This window comes from Camarhynchus parvulus, chromosome 1A (genome assembly GCF_901933205.1).
Source record: "Camarhynchus parvulus chromosome 1A, STF_HiC, whole genome shotgun sequence".
Classification (NCBI taxonomy): Eukaryota; Metazoa; Chordata; class Aves; order Passeriformes; family Thraupidae; genus Camarhynchus; species Camarhynchus parvulus.
In genome coordinates, this window is record NC_044586.1 from 56,042,823 (window position 1) to 56,064,951 (window position 22,129).

The 22,129-nt window shown below is 37.6% G+C and overlaps 1 protein-coding gene across 3 annotated transcripts in view; it reads left to right on the forward strand.

Moving 5' to 3' along the window:
- The window catches only part of LRRK2 (leucine rich repeat kinase 2), a 63,721-nt gene extending 42,406 nt beyond the window's left edge, over nt 1–21,315 (forward strand). Inside the window, exons 32-51 of one of the 3 annotated variants that reach the window (XM_030960365.1) lie at nt 322–523; nt 1,160–1,248; nt 1,821–2,008; nt 2,936–3,090; nt 3,995–4,141; nt 4,295–4,486; nt 5,227–5,373; nt 5,708–5,808; nt 5,975–6,165; nt 6,832–6,992; nt 7,791–7,961; nt 9,310–9,410; nt 9,872–10,066; nt 11,043–11,236; nt 11,527–11,599; nt 12,415–12,599; nt 13,378–13,530; nt 14,247–14,455; nt 17,622–17,696; nt 19,580–21,315. In XM_030960365.1, the coding sequence (XP_030816225.1) occupies nt 322–523; nt 1,160–1,248; nt 1,821–2,008; nt 2,936–3,090; nt 3,995–4,141; nt 4,295–4,486; nt 5,227–5,373; nt 5,708–5,808; nt 5,975–6,165; nt 6,832–6,992; nt 7,791–7,961; nt 9,310–9,410; nt 9,872–10,066; nt 11,043–11,236; nt 11,527–11,599; nt 12,415–12,599; nt 13,378–13,530; nt 14,247–14,455; nt 17,622–17,696; nt 19,580–19,701 (3,051 nt within the window). In that variant the 3' untranslated portion in view covers nt 19,702–21,315. The remainder of the gene's footprint in view (nt 1–321; nt 524–1,159; nt 1,249–1,820; nt 2,009–2,935; nt 3,091–3,994; nt 4,142–4,294; nt 4,487–5,226; nt 5,374–5,707; nt 5,809–5,974; nt 6,166–6,831; nt 6,993–7,790; nt 7,962–9,309; nt 9,411–9,871; nt 10,067–11,042; nt 11,237–11,526; nt 11,600–12,414; nt 12,600–13,377; nt 13,531–14,246; nt 14,456–17,621; nt 17,697–19,579) is intronic. The other 2 variants (XM_030960366.1, XM_030960367.1) reach the window with 2 other exon arrangements.
- Nucleotides 21,316–22,129: the final 814 nt, after the last annotated feature.

Genomic DNA, 22,129 nt, shown 5'->3' on the forward strand with positions numbered 1-22,129 from the left:
TACAGTGAATATTCTCCTTTTACTTTGAACAAAAGTTTCTCTTTGAAATAACGTCTTCTGAGAGACCTCATTTATTATTTTTTATGTACAAGTAATATGGAAATATTTTCTTCTCTGAGTAGTTATTTATAGGAAAACATTATAGTTCTGAAAGAATAATTACTTACATCTACCTTTCAGAAGCCATGTTAGTCAGTAAACGAATGGTCTTATTCCTTTCTGCTTCTGTTGAGTGAACGTATACTTTATATCTTAGTTTTATTTTCTTCATTTCACATGAATAAATTAATACATTTAAGATTATTATTCATAATTTTACAGATCAGAGATCAGCCAGTGGTTGGTCAGCTAATTCCTGACAGCTACCTGGAGCTGGAAAAGAGAATTTTGCTGGAGCGTAAAAACGTCCCAGTGGAATTTCCTGTAATTGATCAGAAGCGCTTGCTGGAACTGGTACAAGAAGGCCAGTTACAGCTGGATGAAAATGAACTCCCTCATGCAATTCACTTTCTGAATGAATCAGGTAAAATATTCTCTTCAATGTGTGTTTGTTAGCACTTTGTTGTAAATCTGCAGCTGACGGATCTGTACATGATTTTACATCTTTCACAAGGTAGCCACACAATGGTAAGCTGAGGTGTCTAAGCTTGGGTAACATCAGTTTGTTAAACCTGATGTTTAACAAACATTAAACATTATTGGGAAGGGAATTCCATGATGTGAAGGATCAGTACTGTAACAGTTTATATCTCTTGCTCTCTTTTACCCCTCCTTGAAAACATTCTACTGCTGGTTAGGCAGCACAGTTGCTGAGGAAAGATGCAATTGCTCCAATCACTCAGAATTGTGGTTAGAGGAACACGTAACAGCTTATCTCAGTGCAGTACTGACTTCCTAAGATTAAATAATAAACCACACAGATCTTAGCAAGAAAGCAAGTCAGATTAAAAATCTAACAAAAATCCTGAAAATATAGGTAAAGCTGAGCATGCTGTGCTTGCACTCTACTGTTCTGAGATATTGACATCGATATAGCTGTATGTATTATTCAAATGGTTTATTTCAAGTCATATAATAAAAACAGCCCAGAGTGGAGTGCTTACTTTGCTTAATATTGATCTTGAGCAATGCATTGCTAATTACAGTATTCTTTGTGCAGGTGTTCTCCTTCATTTCCAAGACCCAGCACTACAGCTGAGAGATCTGTATTTCGTAGATCCAAAGTGGCTGTGTAAAATCATGGCACAGGTCAGACTGAACACTTTTTGTGTATGCATTTATGGTACATTTTTCCCTGTCTAAAGCCATAGTAACTCATCAATGTTCCTTCTTCACCATTTCTTTATTGTTTCATGATCTAGAATTTTCTCAAGGACCACATTTTTTTACCTTGTTCTTTTCTGTTTCTGTTGCTTTCTGGACAACTGTGTCATTGCTTGTCTGTTCTTACATTGTAATGTCCAGTATAATTTAAACTGCAACAGACACAAGAATACATGTAGAATAGAAAAACCTTATGGATGCAAGGTAATCCTGCAACATGTTGCCACAGGTTGGGATGAAAGCTGGAACTTTGGGCTAAAGGCTGTAAGAATGGGGGAAAATTGTAATTCTATGCCAGGTACAGATGGCAGAGACAACTGAGTGGATATGAAGCTGGAATGGGAGAGCAGCAGACTAACTGCTTAAGTGACATCATCATTGAAATGTTGATCTAGAAACACTCTCAAAATTTATTATATATATTCAGATTTTCTAACCTCTGAAACTTTTATCTAATGACGAATGTACACCTGAAATTGTTTCACTTTTTTTAAAAGATTCTGATGGTGAAAGTGGAAGGCTGTTCTAAATACCCTAAGGGAATTGTGAAGCGTTCAGATGTGGAAAAATTCCTTTTGAAGAAGAGCAAGTTCCCTAAAATCTATATGTCGCAATATTTTAAGCTTCTGGAAAAGTTTCAGATTGCTTTGCCATTAGGAGAGGAGCAACTACTAATCCCAAGCAGGTAAGCAAGGAGCTAAACCCACAAATGACAGCCATAGAGATAGATCAAAATTGAAACCTCCCACCAGGCTAACTAGTTTCACTGATCATCAGAGCATTTGGTACATGAAAGCATGACATACTCTGTGTATATTACATTTTAGTAAATGCTTTCAGAAGAGATATGTTAAGCTGATCTTTTAGCAGATAAAGCTTATGTATCAACATGGTGGGTAAATGGAAATTATAAATGATAGAATACTTTATGAGGATAGTACTTCTTTTAGAGTTACCATCTTCAAGACTACAGCAAGGAGGTTATAATTTAGCTTCACAGCAGTGTGCCAGCATTAAAGATATTTACTGAAATTTAAAAGATAACAAAACATTTCTATAACTTATTTGTGTGAAGTGAGAACCACTGACAAGTTACTCAGAGGCACTATCTCCTTCAAAAAGTGTACATACTAAATGTGGTGACAAAAAAGTGTTATGACTTTGAATGTGGTATTTTATTTAATCTGAAGCAGATAACTCAGTTACTGTGCCTCAGTTACAGATTTCCCTAATGTGTTTAGTAATGTTTATGTTGCCTAGTGGAGAGAGTTTCATGACTGCACTGATTAGGATTTTTATATTCTTCAAAGCCGTGACATAGGAAGATTTTATCTGAATATCTTACCTGCCTTATGTATGTCTCAGCTTTTTCTCATATTTGCATTAAATATCTAATGATCCATTAGTGAGGTACTGTTGGGTTTAAATTACAGTCAGAACTTCACTTTGACACAAGCAAGCATAATAAACAAACACACTTTCTCTTAGCTCTCTGACCATCTGAATCATGCATTCATTAATAAATAATACATTTTACATCATAAATAATGTATGTCATAAACTCAGATATATTACATCATCAAATACTGTCTTAATATTTTTCTTCTTTCAGCTTGTCTGATCACAGACCTGTTATAGAGCTTCCCCACTGTGAAAATTCTGAAATTATCATCAGGCTGTATGAGATGCCATACTTTCCTATGGGATTTTGGTCCAGGCTCATCAACAGGTTGCTTGAGATATCTCCTTACATGCTATCAGGAAGAGGTACAAATCTTTATCTTCAAAAGGAACAGTGTGCAAGTTTGCCTCGAATGCCAACACCTGCATGTTAAAGCTTTAGTCCCCAACACTGTTTTGTTTTAGCTAAATTCTGAACACTTCACAAATGTAAGAAAAAGACAGTGGTCATTTTTGTAACTTAGAAGTATCCAGGAACAGATAGTGCAGGATCTTGCAGTTGTGTGTAAAAGAAGGTAAAGGTTGTAAGTGGTCCATTTCTCTCCTTCACATACTAGAGATAGGGGAAATCCATATGTTTACTGCTATTTGCTTCCACAAAGAATACAGGAAGGGATTTGTCTTCCACCCAGAAAAAGAAACTGCTTTTCTTCAGGTTCATTAATTCTCCCTTTAAGTCTCAAAACTTTGCTTTTATCAGAAAGAGGGGATATGTTTTTACTTTTTTTCCAAGAATTCCATGCTTTCATATGGTAATCCTCTACAAATAGTACTTGTAAATGCCTCCTTTCCTGGCATTTGAGTTTCTTCTGAGCATCAAATTCCAGTTGGATCCTGCTATTTCATGCGTATGTAACAGGAAAAATTTAAATCACACCTTTTTTTCGTATTTTGCCTGAGATATTCTGTGCTTGAACCTCAATGTACGTAAGCATTTCTGTAATGCCTACCTGCTGCATGACTTGCCATGTGGTTAAATACTTAAAATTTGTGGGTATGCCTTCTAGAACTGAACACAAGTTGACATATATTTAGTTTTTGTGGGGCTGTGCTGCCTGCAAGGTTGTAGCCTTTATTTTGTTTGTTATTTGGGTAATTATAACCCTACAATCATAATGATATATTTAAAGTGCCATGAATTATTCTGAATATTTTAAAATTGACATTCATATTAGAGATCAGACTTTTAATCTAATTTTGTGTTTTCTAGAGCGAGCTCTTCGTCCTAACAGAATGTACTGGAGACAAGGCATCTACCTGAACTGGTCTCCTGAGGCTTATTGTCTAGTGGAATCAGCAGTATTTGACAACAACCCAGACAGTTTTTTGAAAATCACAGCACCTTCTTGCAGAAAAGGTTAATTATTCCTGAGCCTGAATTTTGCTCCAGTTTGATTGCAGCTTGGCATTTTGGTTTGTTGTGCTTTTGCCTTTGGAATATAGAAGTTGTCTTTGCAATTAATAGTATGGCAGACTGGGTCTGTAATTTCCCTCTTTTTATTTCTTAAAGGGTGCATCCTTTTGGGGCAAGTTGTGGATCACATAGATTCACTTATGGAAGAATGGTTTCCAGGTTTGTTGGAAATAGATGTTTGTGGTGAAGGGGAAACACTGTTGAAGAAATGGGCTCTGTACAGTTTTCAAGATGGTGAAGAACACCAAAAAATACTACTTGATGACTTGCTTAGGAAGGCTGAAGAAGGTATATATTTATGCCATTTGAGTTATATAGAGGTGCACTTGTATCTACACAGATACTATGCAACATCCCCTGTATAACATTTGGGTATTTCATGCTATTTAAAAATGTTTCATTTCCATAAGAAAAAATTACAATGTAAGTCAAAAGCAGCTTGGGGTTTTTTTATGTCAGAGCTGTCTAGTATATATAAGACTAGAATATGAGATTGCATCTACTCTGTGTAGTTACATAAAAATAGCAATAATGGAAAGAATCATTTTTTCATAATATTGATAATGCAGCTTCAATCTTGGAACTGAGTCCAGCAGATAGTAAAACTAATATTTGATCTCTTGGTTGCATCACATAGCACAATAATTTAAAAGACAATATTCAGTATGGCATTCTACATACTAACAGCATTCTTTCTTTTTCCAGACAGAAAAATGATGTCTTGGTTAGTGTTACATTGCAGCCATTTTTTTTCACATTTGATAGGTACATATATAGGACCTTGAAAATACTTCAGCATGTAAGAGCCAAGATTTTGAATGGCAAACTTAATGAGTGTATGGCAAACTTAATTAGTATGTATGTCTGTGTGTATATATACACACATATATGAATATATATAAGCACTTATATTAATCTTATTTTAGGTACACTGATCTTATGCATTCTCAGAGGTCCTCATGCCTTTCAGTGCTTTTTCACTGATACCCTTTTCTTTTCTTTTTCATTTTCTCTTTTGTTTTTCTTAGGTGACCTTTTGGTAAATCCAGATCAACCAAGACAGACCATTCCAATTGCTCAGATTGCTCCTGATCTGATACTGGCTGATTTGCCTAGAAATATTATGTTGAACAATGATGACCTGGAATTTGATGAAGCTCCTGAATTTCTCTTGGGTAAGCATTATTTTATAGGGTGTGTTTTTTTAATAGAGATTATGTAAGCAAATCTATTGAAGTCAGTTCTGCAACATATGAAAAGCATTTTAGAGATTTATTTTCTGAAGAAATGTATTATTTTAAGGTATTCTGAATTAAGGGTATTGAGTTTTGAATTTTCCATTAATTTGTGCGCTAGGACATTGGTTTTTATGTGTTTAGTTTACTGATCATTAATCTTAACACAGTAGATGATTCACACATTTTAAAACAGAACGCTTTCAGCTGTTATTTTTGAGAAATGGTTGTTATCCTTTTTTTAACAATACTCTTCAATGTTATTGTTCAAAAGGTGATGGTGGCTTTGGATCTGTGTACCGTGCATCCTATGGTGGTGAAGAGGTTGCTGTAAAGATCTTCAATAAACATACTTCCCTCAGGCTCCTAAGACAAGTAAGGAATCCTGCCTTTTTTTCTGTAGTGCTGCTCTTGGAATACCAGCCCTAGCAAAGAGTTTTAAAAGTTTAAGTAAACTGCAAGTCCTCGCTCATTCCTCAGTTTACTTCAGATGTAGAGATTTTGCTTTTTGCACTATTTTATCTGATTTTACGATTTGCAGGAGCTTGCAGTGCTTTGTCACCTCCACCACCCCAGTTTGGTGTCATTGCTGGCTGCTGCAATCCGTCCCCGGATGCTGGTGATGGAATTGGCCCTCAAAGGATCTCTTGATCGTTTGCTCCAACAGGAAAATGCAAGTTTAACTAGAACACTTCAGCACAGGATAGCTCTACATGTAGCAGATGGCTTAAGGTAAATGTGACTTCTGCATTGCTGTAAAAACAGGATATAGCTTCAAAGATGATATACTGCAAATGAAAAGCTTCTGTTCTCTCACATCTCAAGCAGAATATTTCCTGGCTCTGATAAATTCTTGTATTTTTATGGTTGATTGGCTGATATGTTATGCATACTTTCATTACCTGTTTTTTTTCCTGCTAACAAATGATGTTCATATAAGTAGAGAAATTGCAATACTCCAGGTGCAATTTCCATGTGGCTGTTGATTTCTTACTGAAATGTCATAGAAATTAATTTAGTGCATATTTCAAGTTCTGAAAGTCCATTAATCACCTCACCTCATTGCAGTGTGACTTTAAAATGACAAAACCTGCAAGAGGGTTAAGCTTAAGGTTCTAAGATGCATTTTTCAAACTATCAGTGACTCTTCAGATAAAACTTGGTACTAAAATACTGCAATGTAAATAGTAAAGTAGTAAACAGTAAATAGTATTTCAGAACAATTCTAAAGTCATTATCCAGAAAGCCTGTGTCTTGTTGGTGATGTTTGACATTTGTAACACAATATTTCATGTTTGAAAGCACAATTTACTGTTACAAGAATAATGCACTCAGTGTGTGTATACAGATGCATCCCTAACTTGTGAATGCTTTCAGTAAATATTTTTTGATTACCAGGTACCTGCATTCAGCAATGATCATCTACCGTGATTTAAAGCCTCACAATGTGTTGCTCTTTACATTATATCCCAATTCAGCTGTTATTGCAAAAATAGCTGATTATGGCATTGCCCAGTATTGTTGCCGAATGGGAATAAAAACCTCAGAAGGCACACCAGGTATGGAAATAGGATTTGATTTAAAGTCCATTATGTCCAAAAGTAGCTAATGTATTTTTAATGTAGTCTCTGAGAAGTAACTCAAGTCTATATTCTAGTTGAAAGTCACAAAAGGGAGTTCTAATCATATTACAAGTTGAGATGCCTGATATATACCTCTTGGCCATTCCTCCTGTTCATGTTTTAACACCTTTTAGAAGAATCAAGGAGTATATTAAAAGTTTAAAAAGAAGAAATTAAATTACATGCATTCATAATATTTTGTTGTCTCATTTTAATATGGTTATTGTGATATTTTAATTATACTGCTAATATTTTTGCTTTAATTTCCAGTAAAGTGCATGTAAGTCTTAATTTTTTTAAGGCACTAAATATCTTCATTGTTCCCCAACTTTAGAGAGAACCTATTAGCATCTATTCTAAAGCCCTGAACAGCTCAGTCACTTTGAAAAGTTCCTTTAGGTCTTTTAAATTGTGCTTGGGAGCATTACTTCAAGTGTTAAATGTTAGACTGTCAATAAAGACTGCAGACTTGCCCTTGATTTTCAGCATTCATTGATAATTATTTTACATTAAAAGGGGCAGGAGCTCTGTAACCGATGTACTGTCCCCTTCTTTTATACTTACTGCTGATATTTTTGGACATCTGCCAAATACAAGCTGTTACCAGCCCAGAAATAGTTTGTTTTTCCTTGCACTTCCTGTGCCATTTTTATCAATAGTTGTTTACTTTTTAAAGTACAAAGATGGCTTAATCTTGACATGAAGCATACTTATTAATGAATGATTTTTTTGCAGGATTTCGAGCACCAGAGGTTGCCAGAGGAAATGTTATTTACAATCAGCAAGCTGATGTTTATTCATTTGGCTTGCTGCTTTATGACATTTTAACAGGAGGAGGTAGAATAATGGAAGGCTTGAAGTTTCCAAATGAATTTGATGAATTAGCAATACAAGGAAAATTACCAGGTATGCCTTGTTTCTAAAAGTTTTAGCTTTTGTCCTGCCTCCTCCAGAAATAGCATGTCTTATGAGTTATGTTGTATCTAACAGATCATAGAAAGAGACTTAGAAAAATAACATTCTTCATATTCCTTCTGCATTACAATATGTAATTATTGGCTGCTGGAAGGAAGATTAAACAGGCCATCAGGCTGGACATGATGTAATCATCTGGACAATATAACTCAGGACAACATAACCTGGGCAACTTCTGCCAGTGTTGAGAGCGGTTGAATTTTTATAGTACTACAAGCTGAATGTCTGGTGTTCTTATTTATTGCCCAGCAATAGTGGGTATACTCATGAAACATTCTTTAAGGAATGTTTTGCTCCATTTAGGAAAGAACAGCATCACTCAGTCTGGCATAGCTTCTCCATTATGAGAGGCAGAGTGTTCATACATTTTCTGCTCCTTAAGGAGAACAGCCCAGTTCTAAGCTCAGACAGTTTCCGCCCCCTTTCTGAAGAGGATATCCCAGGAACTGATGACTAAGTATCCCTTAAAGGCAGCTGTACGATAAGTCCTGTGGAATAATTGAAGTATTTGTTTCTGGAGATAGTACAGTTCCTTCCACCTGTGCTCATCATTTCTGTATTTCCACCAAAAGAGGGGCTGGCTGATCTCACAAGCACACAGTGCCTGTCTTTTGTTGCACTGAATATGTTCATTTGCAGGTATTCATCACTAATGTTACCTCTGTCTGAGGTAGGACTGGAATATTTGCTGTGGATTATGATAAACTAAAAGGAAAAACAATACAGGCACCATCATGAATGATTTATTCTCAGAGAGTTCAGCAGCTATAGTCATAAAATACATATTCCAAGCACTAAGTGGGAATTTAAATTTCCATATCATGTAAATGCTATATGGAGTTGTTTATCTATTTGCTGTACCTTTTATTGGAAGTTCATCTGTATTCCATTTACTCAGAAGAATAAATGTGGAAAACAGTGTTTACAGGAATTGGAAAGACTGTTGACTGAAGTGCCATAGCCTTGAATGGTCAGCATTAATGGAAACACAGCTCATGTGTATCTGTGATTCAGTCCCAGGCACAGGGACATCAAAGAAAAAGATAAAGCAAAATCCATTTCCTTTAACTGCTATTAATTAAAAGGGCTCTAGTTCTAGCATTTCATGCTCTAACCTGTAATGGCAGATGAGTAATTCCAAGCTGTTCATGCTGACATTTTACCTAAGAATGTGATATTTCTTAGAGCAGCTCAGTAAGAAGTTAGATGAATTCTAAAAATAAGTTATAACTAACTATGCTAAATGCTGGTTAATAAGTTATGTAATTTTACATTCTAGATCCTGTCAAAGAATATGGGTGTTGCCCCTGGCCTGAAGTTGAAAACTTAATTAAAAAGTGTTTGAAGGAAAACCCTCAGGAACGACCAACATCTTGCCAGGTATTACCTAGTTTATTTGCTTTTTTATGATAGATGGCAGTACAAAGTTGTGGTTTCTGAAATGGAATCAGACATTAAGTTAATGAGAAGCACAGGTTTCTTTCTGTTGTTCTTTTCTGGAATGGAAACTGCCATGAAATATTGCCTGCTCTCACTTCCAGAATAAACTGTTCCATTGAAATCTACCAACCACATGTTCTAGCTTGCTATTTTCCCCTGTGTTGCTGTGTAGCAATTGGAGTGAAACACAATTCAGATTACTTCTTGGTCTTTACTAGAGCTATGCAAAAAGCCTTTGTTAAGTAATATCAGTGCAGTTACACATTGTTCTGTGGCAGTACAAATGACCAGGCCTGCTGAGATAGTGTCCAAATCTAAAAAATGCTGTTACCTGTTGTTTGTTATTTATTGCTGTACAAGCCATTGTTGTCACCATGGGCGTGCTGTGGCTTTCTTTGTAGGTTTATGAGATCCTGAATTCTGCAGAGCTGATCTGTTTGATGAGATATGTCTCCATACCTAGCACATCTACAGCAGAGTGCATGGTGGCTGCCAATCAAAGCTGCAAGAAGGCAGGAGTCTGGATCGGAAATGGGAATACAGAAAAGGCACAGCTTTCATTTGTTAACCTAAACACAGATGGACATACTTGTGAGGTATGTGGGAAAGTTGACATTTATTCTGTTTTTTCTGGCAGACAGATATATTTCAGAAAAATTAATTGCATTTTTACAGCAGGATATTACTTCTGGAAGGCTAAGCTTTGAGAGAACAAAGATTGCTCATAAGTGAGTCATCTTTGTGTCCATGAAATGAAGTAGAAATGCAGTTGCTTTTTACTCTCTTCCTGCTATCCAGCCTGAACTTTCTCATAATACTGTCTTTCTAGTACTGGATTACTTTCTTCTACTGAGATGGAAACTATTTCTAGCATGGAGACTACAGAAAGGAGTTAATAGTTAGGCAGACCTTCTTATCTCTACTTCCTTTTTATAATCCAGGTTGTCTCTTAACAACTTCTCACTTCCCACAAATGCCATTTCCTTGTGCCACTTTGGTGATGCCCTCCAGTTCTTTTCATTTGATTTTGTACATCTCAGTCCTATCCCATCAGCAAAGAGGGAAGGTTTTATCCAGGACTGATGTGCTGTGATGAACATGTGTGCCAGAACTGAGCATGATTCATCATCAAAGTTGTTTCAGTTCTATTTCCATCTGCCATCTGTTGACCATGATACATCTGAATTGGTAGCTTTGGTATAAATGATATGGGTTGTTTTTCTAAAAATAAAATGAGAAAAAGAAATATTAGGCCACTATTTTCATTGTTAGCAATTAGTACTGCAAGAGTTCCATTTTTTCAATTCTAAATAAATAAAAGGGTATCTTTATTGTCAGCATTCAGCTGAGATTTTCCTGTTTGAGGGGTCCTTTCCAGCACTTGGAAGATAGGTGGCCCAGTTGATGATGTATTCTGCTAATAGGGAATTAGATTTCTTAAAGGGGAAATTAGGCCGTGGGTATGTCCAGAGTCCAAGAAGATTGTGCTATATTTTTATCATCAGTAATTTCTAGCATTTACCATTACTGAAATAATGACCAAGTTGTTTTTCTTCTTCTTTTCTGACTCAGGATATTGCAGACAGTAAAATTATAAGTTTGGCCTTAGTGACTCTTCCTACTGAGAAAGAAAACTGGATTGTAGCAGGAACCCAGTCTGGTTCTCTGTGGGCAGTTAACACAGAAGATGAAACAAGAAGGCATCGTCTACAGAAAATGTCAGATTCTATCACTTGTTTGTACTGTAATTCTCTTTCAAAGCAAAGGTATGAATGAATTTTAAATGTTTTAGGTTACATTTTGAAAATACTGCTAAACTGAGGTGTTCAGAAAATGACATCTGTACACACTGCACTTTTGTTCTGACAACTGCTTATTTTGCCTGTGTTTCCACTTAATTCTGCACCCAGTGCAACTCAGGACTACATTCATGATCACAGGGGTTGTGTTTGCTTTTAGCGTTTAATTGAATACTTGAAATACTAGAGACTTCTCATTTTAATTTTTCTTACCTGATTAGGGCACTTCTAGAATTAATTATTTTATTTTATTTCAGCAAACAGAAGAATTTCTTCTTGGTAGGCACAGCTGATGGCAAACTGGCAGTTTTTGAAGACAGAGCAGTAAAGGTAGACAACTTTGCTGTCTGTTCTACAGAATGTTATCAATAATGTCTAAAGCAGCTACCAAGAGTAGCTTTATTTCATGCCACTTATTTTTAATTGCTTCTCTAAAACTAAAATTAATTTTCTATTGCAGTCTGAGAGGAACTGCACACTTTACAATAACTGCTATAAACAAAAGAGTTAAGAGGTGGAAAATTCCTTTGAAAGGCCTGGCAAACTGTCCAGAGACTGACATTATTGGTTGTTGTTAAGAATATTCTAACAGTTTTGACCTCCTTTATTTACTGCTGTAATAACTCCCTTTTCCTCTCATTAAGCAAATTTTTGTATAACAGCTATGTTCAAAAATAAAATACTGTTTAGGTTTTCTGTAGATCAGAGTTCTGCTCACAGAACAGATGAAGAAATGCTGGGAGCTGTTTATATCATCTGGCACCTGAAGGTTTAGTTCCTGACCAAGCATTCAGAGCAGTTATGGAGTTGCAATGCATTTCAGAATTAGAATATGGTCCAGTGTGGGATGTCTTCAAAGACACAGATGTGTCTTTCCAGCCAGTCCTTGAATTGAGCCAGGCCTTGCAGAAAGTGTCGGTCCCTGCTCTGGCCTGTTTCTGCTCTCAGGCTGTCTCCTATGGGACATCTGTAATGGGAATATAGTGCTTTTCAGTCAGTAACATTCTGGAAATGTTCTGGACCATCAGAAAATCTGGATGAGTAAATTTAATTCAGCAGGCTGTGTGGCCTTGTTTTAAGACACTCAGGATTCTGAGTGTCTGCATCCTCCTTGTTTCTAATACAGAATATATTTTTTCTTGCAGTGTAAGGGTGCTACACCTTTGAAGATACTGACTATAGGAAATGTTAGCACACCCCTGATGTGCTTAAACGAATCCTCATGCTTCTCTGAAAAAAATGTAATCTGGGGAGGCTGTGGAACAAAAATCATTGCCTTAACCAGTGACTTCTCTGTTCAAAAGCTCATTGAAACAAAGACAAGTCAATTGTAAGTTTTTGATTTTTATAAGTGACGTTATTTGGCTCATTTGTTTTCATCAAAGGTTTCTGATGGTACTTTGATGTAATGTCTTGTTCTAGAGCTCATTTTTTGAGTTTGCTTGTTTCTGTTCTTTTCTTTCCATAATGCAGATGGAGTATCAGTGAGTAATGTTGAAATATTTGTTACTGCTTTTAAGCAAGGAAATACATTTTTACTCCATAAAGGATTGATGAAGTCAATATCTGTGCAACTGATCAGTTTTCATCTCCAGCTGGCCTAGTCCAGGCCCTGTTTACTTTATTTAGAATTACACATACATATTTATCATAGTGTTTGTCCTTCCATGTTTGTCAGTATATGTGTGAATATCCTTGACCTATATATATTTAATCATGTCTGATTGCTGACTTCTCACTGTTTAGAAATTATTGACTGAGGGTTTGGGAGTGTTTGATGTAATTCTCACATGGACAAATCCTACTCTGAAGTTAAGGGGAGTTTTTCCTGAGCAGGGAAAACAGTGTTTGATGAGAAAGATTTATTAATAGACTTTGAGCATTAATGTGCCTCCAAGGATGTCATCAGCCTAACTCTGTTACTATGAGAATTTATGTTGAACTGTAGGAAGATTAAAGCAAAGTCTTTCAGATGTATCTTGGCCTAATTTGATTTTAAGCCTGAATGATTCTGCAAGAGGCAGAGGGAAACTAATCCCACTCAAAGTAGTGAAGTTTTTCTACTAGGTATTTTCTATGCATCTGACTGGAGTTCTTCTCTCTTCTAGGTTCTGCCATAATGCTTACAGTGATGCAAACATTATTTCAATAGCAATAGACAAATCCATCTACTTGGCAAAGAAAAACAGCCATTTTGTGGAAATCTGGGACAAGAAGACAGAAAAACTTTCTGAATTAATTGACTGTGCACATTTTCTTAAGTAAGTGGTTTATTTCAGATTTTTTGCCTGGTGGATAAGAAGGGGAATATCACATTGCCTTCTCTAGCATGGTACCCTAACCTGACAGAAGTCAGGCATTTATTCAGTTTGTTGGATTTCCTATCCTGTCTTTTGGCCCAGAACTTCAGAATATTCCATGCAGAATCCCACTTTTTAAAGAACCTTACTGTATTTCCCCAATTTCTCTATGATGTCAAGAAGACTCGTTTAGCTCAAGAAAGAAGAAAGTCTTTTGCTGTCCTTCAGGTACTAAGGCTAATCCAGTTACTTCCTGCATCCCCTGAACAAGAGTGTTTTTACAGTGCACAAATTCAGTAGGAAGTCAGATTTTTATTAACTGTGACAACTTTTTCACTTGCTTTTAAATTGTTCCTCTGCCTTAGTATGCCGCATCCATTTCCTTTTTATGGTGAGGATAGGAGTAGGTGCAGGTGTGCTCTTCTTGCTTTGCTGTGCCATTAACCTGCAGACTGGGGGAGAACTGAGAAGTGTTCCTGCCTTCTATTTAAAGGTCTTCTGAAGCAGACGAGATGGCTCTTTGGAGTCCAATAGTTTTCATCCCAGTTTGTTTGCATGAGAATTTTGTGTTTGGCTTGGTGAATGATTGCTTAAAAGTCTGATATTCAGAGTGTCATTTTAGTAGCTGCAGAATAGGCGCCACCAAATTCCAATGCAAATTCTTTCCATACTTATAGGAACAAAGTGGAAAAATTAAATAAGGAATCAAAACACAAACTGGCTTATTCTGGAAGAGTGAAGACCATTTGTCTGCAGAAAAATACTGCACTGTGGATAGGGACAGGAGGAGGACATATCTTACTGCTTGATTTGTCAACACGTCGTCCTGTACGAGTTATAGACAAGTTCTGTGATTCTGTTCGAGTCATGATAACAGCTCAGCTGGGTAAGTAAAACCTTCAAGTGATGAGTACTTTGGAATCACTGCTAAGTTTAGGTTTGCTCTGTACTGCTTGTTGTGGTGTTCCAGGAACAGATTAGCATTATCCAGGATTTGTTCATTCATTCTACTCGACGGCTGTCCTCTTCCATCAGTGTCAGACTCTAGGGTGTAAACTGAACACCAGTAGGCTGAATACCTGTGCCCACATAAATCAGCAGCTCTTCCCTGGCTTGTCACTGATCTGCACATGAACTCCCCCCCCTTACCTGCATCCCTGTGCTGTGCTTCAGCAGAGCTCTCACCATCCTCTGTCTCATGTCACTCTGTCTTTTACATGTGTCTGCCTTTGTTCTTTCTCCATCTCAAGTGTTACACTTCTGCCTTTTCTCTCTGTAGACTATATCGGGTTTTAATAATTTTTCTTTGCTTATTGGCTTATTTTCATTGCTTATTGGCTAGTTTTCTTCTCCCAGCCTCATTCAGGAATGGTTCTTTTAGATTTGGATCACAGGCAGATCACAGCAGAGCTGGTAAAGTGCTACACACCTGGGCTTGGGGTGTGAACTTGTACAGATGTGCTACTGCTGTCATCAGGGACAGTTGTTTTGAGCTGCTGTAGGCAGACAGGAGTTGTGAGGTTTCAGTGGTTACCACCAAGAGCCACAGCAATGCAGCTGAGGAAGGGACACTCCTTTGCTGTTGAAGCTTCCTTCACCTGTGCACTGTCCCGCACCTTTCCCAAAAGTAATAAAAGCCTTATAAACTCGAGTTTATGGTAGTGCTGTGGTGAATACATTCAAAATACACATTAATTCAAAAAGTGCTTTGTGGCACAATATCTGGATTCCCATCACTTTCCACTATGTTTTGGAAAAACTCTGGAGTTTCCCTGTCAGTATTACTTAAAGTGTGTTTGCTGTCCAAAAAAAAACAAACAGCCAAACACTGAAGCTGTTTGAATTCAGCAGCACACTGTAATTCTGCTAGCAAATAGCACAGTTGCAGGCTGTGGGTGTTTTCTCCTTACCATCAGGAACTTATTCTGTGAGCTGTTTCTTCCTTTCTGGCACCAGAAGAATCCATAGACTTCAGTCAGGTCATAGTGCTGACAACACTGTATGAGTCAAACATACCTCACCTTCCTCTGACTTTCCTTTGCCTGGAACAGCAAGTGTTACAGTCTGGTCAGAGCCCAGTTGTTCATGGTGCCAGCTATAGCACAGCATTATTGTTCCATCTAGTCCTAATGGCTACAATGTTAGTATCATAAAGGGACATTTTATTTTCAGCATTTTGTAAAGAATGGTTCCTATGAAAACATAATAATTTTTGCCTTGCTGCTGTCATTGATTGGGAAAATACATTGTATAGAATAGTGTGATTTAAAAAGCCTTGAGGCTCAGTCACATCAACATTTTTAATCAAAATTTTATTTATAGAAAAATTAATATTGAGGAGTTTAGCTGCATTTGCACAAATCTCAAGAACAGAAAATAAAATTGATATATGCAGTTTGATGTGCATTTTTTTCTTTTGATCATCTTTTTGCAGCAATTATTTATAAGGGCTAGGATTTTTTTCCTAAATTCAAGGACGTGGTTTCTACTGGAATCTCTGAAAGTGGCACTGAGGTTGTTGAGCAGTTTTTCAACAGTACCACATTGCTTGTATGAAATAAGAGAAGATAGAGGGAAATATTTTTGTAATATTTGTGTGAAATAATTTCATTTAAGGTTAAAACATGTAATGTCAAGCAGAGGTAAATATTTCAGGAAATAGAGATTGCCACACTTTGAGATATTAATTTTATCTATATGAATATGAAAATACAATGTCGTTTTCCAACTCTGTCACCTAACACATTGATGTTCAATAGGCATGAGACTTATCATAGAGGATAATTTAGATGTAAATCTCTAGTTTATTTTGCAAGTGCAAATTTAGATTTCTATATGGTAAGACAGGACCTAGGTCTAAATAAGAAACATTATACTTAAGTTCCAATCACTTTTGTAAGGAGTATGGATAGGACTGGCTATAGAAAAAAAATTAAATTTATGAAAAATCTGAGCATGGAGCATGAGTATGGTTCCCACCGTCCCTCATCTATTATAACCATATTTACATCACTCTCAGAGGACAATGTAGTGCTGACCTCAGGCAGGAAAAACCTCTCTCTACCTTGCAGAGGTCCCAGGCATGTTAAAAAACTTCCCAACTGCAGCTTTCACAGTTAAGCCATACTCCAATGTATTCATGCCCCAGGAACTGCTCCTCTCCTCATGTTTGCCCTGGGAGCGTCGGGCTCCGTGCTTGAAGTGGTGTGAGGCGTGTGCTGCAGTGGGGTGTCTGCACAGGGGGGGCTGCTCCTTCCCTGGCCTGCTCCTCTCCAGGGACCAGGGATCAAGGCTGGGCCCTGCATTCCTCTACCAGCTGAAAGCCAAGGGCTCTCCACCCTCATGTGCTGCCAGTAGGAACAGGGACCTGCTGTGGCAGGAGGACATGTGACAGCTTCTGTCTATCTTTGCAAGACATTTGTAGATGTGTCTTGTTGGAAATAAGCAGGAAGTTGATATTGAAACACTGGCACATTCTGTTTATCCTTTTGTGATCCAACCACTCCTGTCTTCCAGGTCATTTTCTGTGTTATTCAGTAGGCAGCTTCTTATGATCTATCCCCTATTTCCACTTCCCATCCATATGCCATCAAAAGTTTAAAACTTTTAGTTCATAGTTTTTGCTCAGTTTTTTGTCATATTTGGTTGGTTTGTTTTTTTCCATAACTGAACTAGTGTGTTTGCTGAGCACTGGGACTTCACTTGCAGCCTGTCCTTTTGCTGTGACATCTATTTCCTGTGAGTCTACCACCTCTGCCTGTGCTGTATAATAGGGTGCTTTGTTCTTGGGCTTGTTCAGCAGGCTGGTCGGCTGATCCTGTGCTTATGCCTTGGAAGCCTGATAAACCCTGACATTAAATGGAGATGGGAACTATATTGTCTTTGTGTCTGGGTTTTTCATGGTTAATGATTTTGAATAAAGGGTCTGATTGATTGAACTCTGCTTTCTGTCCTCTTATGCTCTTATACCTTGATGCCATTTACTCTTTCTGTCCTTAAATTACAAAATTCACATTGAAATTAAGATTTGACATTTTATTTCTTTGAAAAAGGGAGTCTCAAGAATGTGGTCCTTGTTTTGGGATATTGCTATAAAAGTGACGCCGAAGACAACAAATATCACAAAGGTATTTGAATTCTGTTTTACTAACTCATATTATTAGTGGAGGAGACACTATTGTGCTTGACTACTCACTGAGAGTGAAGAGTTGATCATCATTTGACAAAATTTTATTGAAACACTACCATTAAATAGTTTTTGTTTTCTTTTGCATATCTGGGCTCATACTAACTGAAAGTAACTTCCAAAAAAGGATCTCAGGAAGCCACTGTTTGAAGGATATAATACAATTGGCTTCAAAACTGTATTTGGAGAGTAAATGTCATTGTCTAATTGGAGAATGTATCAAATGGATTTCCAGAGGTGTCTGTGCTAGGTCAGGAATCCCCAGTGTTTTCATGGGTCATATGAATGAAAGAATAGTGAGTGTACTTTTTAGTTTTGCAGACAACTCACAGCTAAGACAAGCTCCCTGAAGGGCAGGATTAGAACTCAAAGTGACCCTGACAAATAGAACTAATGGTCTGGAAGGAAGTAGGATACAATTCTGTAAGGACAAATGCAAGACCTTTTATTTAATTAGGAATGATCTGCTGTACCAGCATGAGGAAATGATCAGCTTAAACAGCAGTGCTACAGAAAACGGGTCAGAATTGATCAGAGGCTGGTCATGAATCAGCCCTGTCACGTGTGTGCAGATGAGGCAAACACCACTCTCACACCATGAAAGTGGTGTCTATAAGGCATGAACTAATTCTTACACTCTGCTGGGTGCTAATATGGCCTCTGCTGGAGGAGCCTAACCATTTATTGCTGAATGATCTGGACTATTCGGAATAGTCCAGAGGAGACAAATGCAACCTGTGAGGAAATGTTGCAGGGAGTTAAATTGATTAATATAAATAAAGCTTAAAGAGGACATGATAATAGGCTTCAAATATGTAAATGAAGAGCAAGAGAATAAAGACTTCTACATATTCCCTGTGGGTAGGATAAGCACTAACAGGTTTCTGTTACAGCAAGGGAGATTTTGGTGAGACATTGGTAAAAGCTTCCTGACAATTAGCAAAGTGCTGGAAGGTAGAAGAGCTGCATCTTTAGATTTTTCTAAGAACAGTTAAAATTTATGCTCTGATCAGTGCCCTTCTTCATCTTTATCTCATCCCAGTTTCAGTGACCCCTAAAAATGTGGCAATGATAGTATAAAGTTAAGGAGGGCAAGTGTAGATGAGCTGACTGAAATGAGTCAAACTTTGGAGCATTGGGTTTACATTGTGGTATTCCCCAATTTCTAAACAATAAGAACATTTTTTGGCTTGTTAGCATTTTTATTTTATTTAAGAGTGACATTAATTACAGAGAAGAATCGGAGACTCCAGAATCCTTGGGGCCTTAGTTTGTAAGCCTCAACTCACAAAAGAGTTCTTAATTGTCCCTATTCCACTAAAAACAGTGTGAATTCTTCATGAATAAAGAGTTGTTTGCATGAATGGAGACTGAGGAAGTGACCTTTTCTCAGTATATTCACTAGCTTATGAAATCAGTTTTTATTTTACAGTGAATGGGGTTTGAATCTTGTAGCCATTTAGGGTATATCTGCTTGGAAAGACAGAGATTAAATTTTAGGAGACACCTCAGTATTGGCATTAGCTGTAGCTCAGGTTAGTTCCTTAGGGCCCACAGGCACCAGGAATGGTTTTTTCAAGTACTTTTAAATGGGATACTCTTAATTTAGGAACGAAATCATTGTGCAAGTACAAACAGCTTGTAACCCATAACTGCATCTCCTCAGACACAAAGTGTCATGGAATTTGTCTTCTGGGTCCTAAAGATCATGCTTCATTGGGTAAATTTATGAGTAATTGAGAACAAGCAGATAAGCAAAATAATTTCTAATTATGCAATAACTCATCTCTGTTGCAGTTTTCAAATTCTCTTTTTTTTCTCCAGAGTTACAATCCTGTGTGTCAGTGTGGGACATTAACCTGCCCCATGAAGTGCAAAACCTGAAAAAACACATAGAAATGAGACAGGAATTAGCAGAAAAAATGAAGAGCTTCTCTTTAGACTGAAAAGTCACCTTGCAAGTGCCATTTTTCTTCTAGTCTTCCATCCTAACATATTGTGCAATATTTACAACTTCTTCTTCCTGTTATTTTTAACCTAAAGCAGGAAGAAAATTACCATGAGAGTATTCATAGGATGACAAGAAGAAAGAAGTTATTGTTAATATTTGAAAGGACAGAAAACTGTTGGGAATGTCTGATTCTAAAATGCTATCATGGATCTCTTGTTTACCTGTGAAGTTCTGCTCTCTGCAACTATGGCTCAACTTAAGTATGACATCATTCATCCAGTTTTTGATCCCAGTTAAACTGGGAATAAGCCAGGAGACTATAAATGGCTCTAATTTACTTCATTATCCTCTATGAGTTCATGCTCTAATAAGAAGCAAACTTTAAGCCTCTCTGTGTTTACTGCACTTTGCATGTATGAGTTTGCTCCTATGATTCATGGTTTAGTAATGTCAGAGCTCGTGACCCTATTAAAAAAAATCATCTTTTATCTAACAGCAGTGTTTAAAGGAATATGTAATTACTACATTACTCTTTGAAAACAACAGGCAGAATTGTCTGTGTTTCTTCCATGAATAATTGACCTTTTTTTTCATTATGACCAGAAAAAAACCCCATTGTGCTACTCTAATAAAACAGCTCCAGATTAAACACACGGTGAGGCTTTGGCAGGCGGGTGTCCTCGTGCAGCGCTGCAGTCTGCCTGCTCCGAGGAGATGCAGTCACACCACTGGGAACACTGCCAGGCACAAAGCTCTCTAGTGCAGCTCTCTGGGAAGAGAGAAGAGAAAGCACAGGGTCAATGCTCTGATCTAAATGCTGCTATGACTTGCTCTTAGTCCAACTTGCTTGTTTGCTTACCTCAGTCTAAAAAAAGGGGAACTTTTGCTTTGATTTTTCTAACATGCAAAGTTTTCACTTATTCACTCTTGTTGGAATTTATGTTGTTTTTGGGGGTAATCAGGGGAACCTTGAGGAGTGTAAGAACTGGCTGCCTCTTCCAAATTTGTTTCCACACATCATCATTCAAGAGTTGCTTTTTGCTGCTTTCCGGCTGTAAGTCCAAGCTGCTGCTTACAGCCCACACTGACCTGTTCTAAGGACGTGCCTTATTTCTGTCCACCTGAAGACAGACACCATTTTCTTTTTTTGATACCCGAAGAATCCCCAGGATGCCCCCAAAAACCTCAGGGAAAGGAGCATCCAGAGCCATTCCTGAATCTAGGGAGCTGAACAAGGTTGAACAACCAAAAAGTTCTCAGTTTTTTGTTTGTTGGGGGTTTTTTTGGGGTTTTTTTTAGAAAAGTACATACTGGGACAACAGCATTTCTTGTGTCCAACTCTAGTATTGTCCTATTTTCTGCCAGTTGTGGAATGCATACTCAGGATTCTTTTCAGATATGCATCCCAGTTTCTATGAATTCTTGTAATCTGTGTACTGAGACAAATTTGCTATTTATATAGGATTTTATAACTCAGAAAATATATATTATGTTAGAATGAATATGGTTGGTTTTTTTTAAAGAAAAGAATATATGCATTGTGATTAAGTTTATTTGTAAGTCATTTTGAAATGCAAGCCTAAACATTTCTATTAAAACTGTGCTTTGTTAATAATGTACGTCTACTTTCTCATCATTGAATTTTTAAGGAGAGGCTTTTCTGTGCAGCTTTTGTGGCATTTATTTCCTTCAGGATGATGCAAAATCCTGGCTCTGTAGGTGTTACTGACACAGCTGCACGCCTGCTGCACACTGCTCTGTTGCAGTGCATGCCTTGAGCCCTTTTCCCTTCCCCTGTTTGCCTTCTGTGTGGTTTTCCTGCAGCCTTCCCCAGAGATGGGAGGTGAAGTGTAAGGAGAATTGTCCCTGCAGTCATTCCTCACCTCTCCAAGGCTCTGGATAACATTGACCCATAGACCGAATTGGGTCATGCATTCAGTTTTACAGGGAGGGCAAAGAACAAAAGAAACAGCAGCCAAAAGAGAGTCAGGAGCTCATTGCCAACCCAGCTCAACTGGGCACTGCTTATTTATCTGTGGCTGGAGAGAAAAATTCTGTGATGGTAGTAACCCACTGGACTGTTTAGCAATACAGTGCTCATTCACACAGAGCACAGTGATCCCACTCCATCCGCACCAAATACTTTTTAGCGCTGCAAGAAAATATTTAGAGAACATCTTGTGTTGGTGCTTCTTGTTCGAAGCTCTCAGGGCCTGGCATCCCCTCCCCAGCTGGCACCTGCCACCAAGGGCAGGAACAACACCATTGAAACCTGGACTACAAGGAAACCTGTTCCCAGGAACATCTCTACTGACAAACTATAAGGAAAGAGGGGAAAAAAATCCATAACTTCGTGTTCACTCTGGTTTCAGTGGAGCTGTTTGAAAACAGTGCAAGCTGATGACATAAGAGGACAAGTTCTG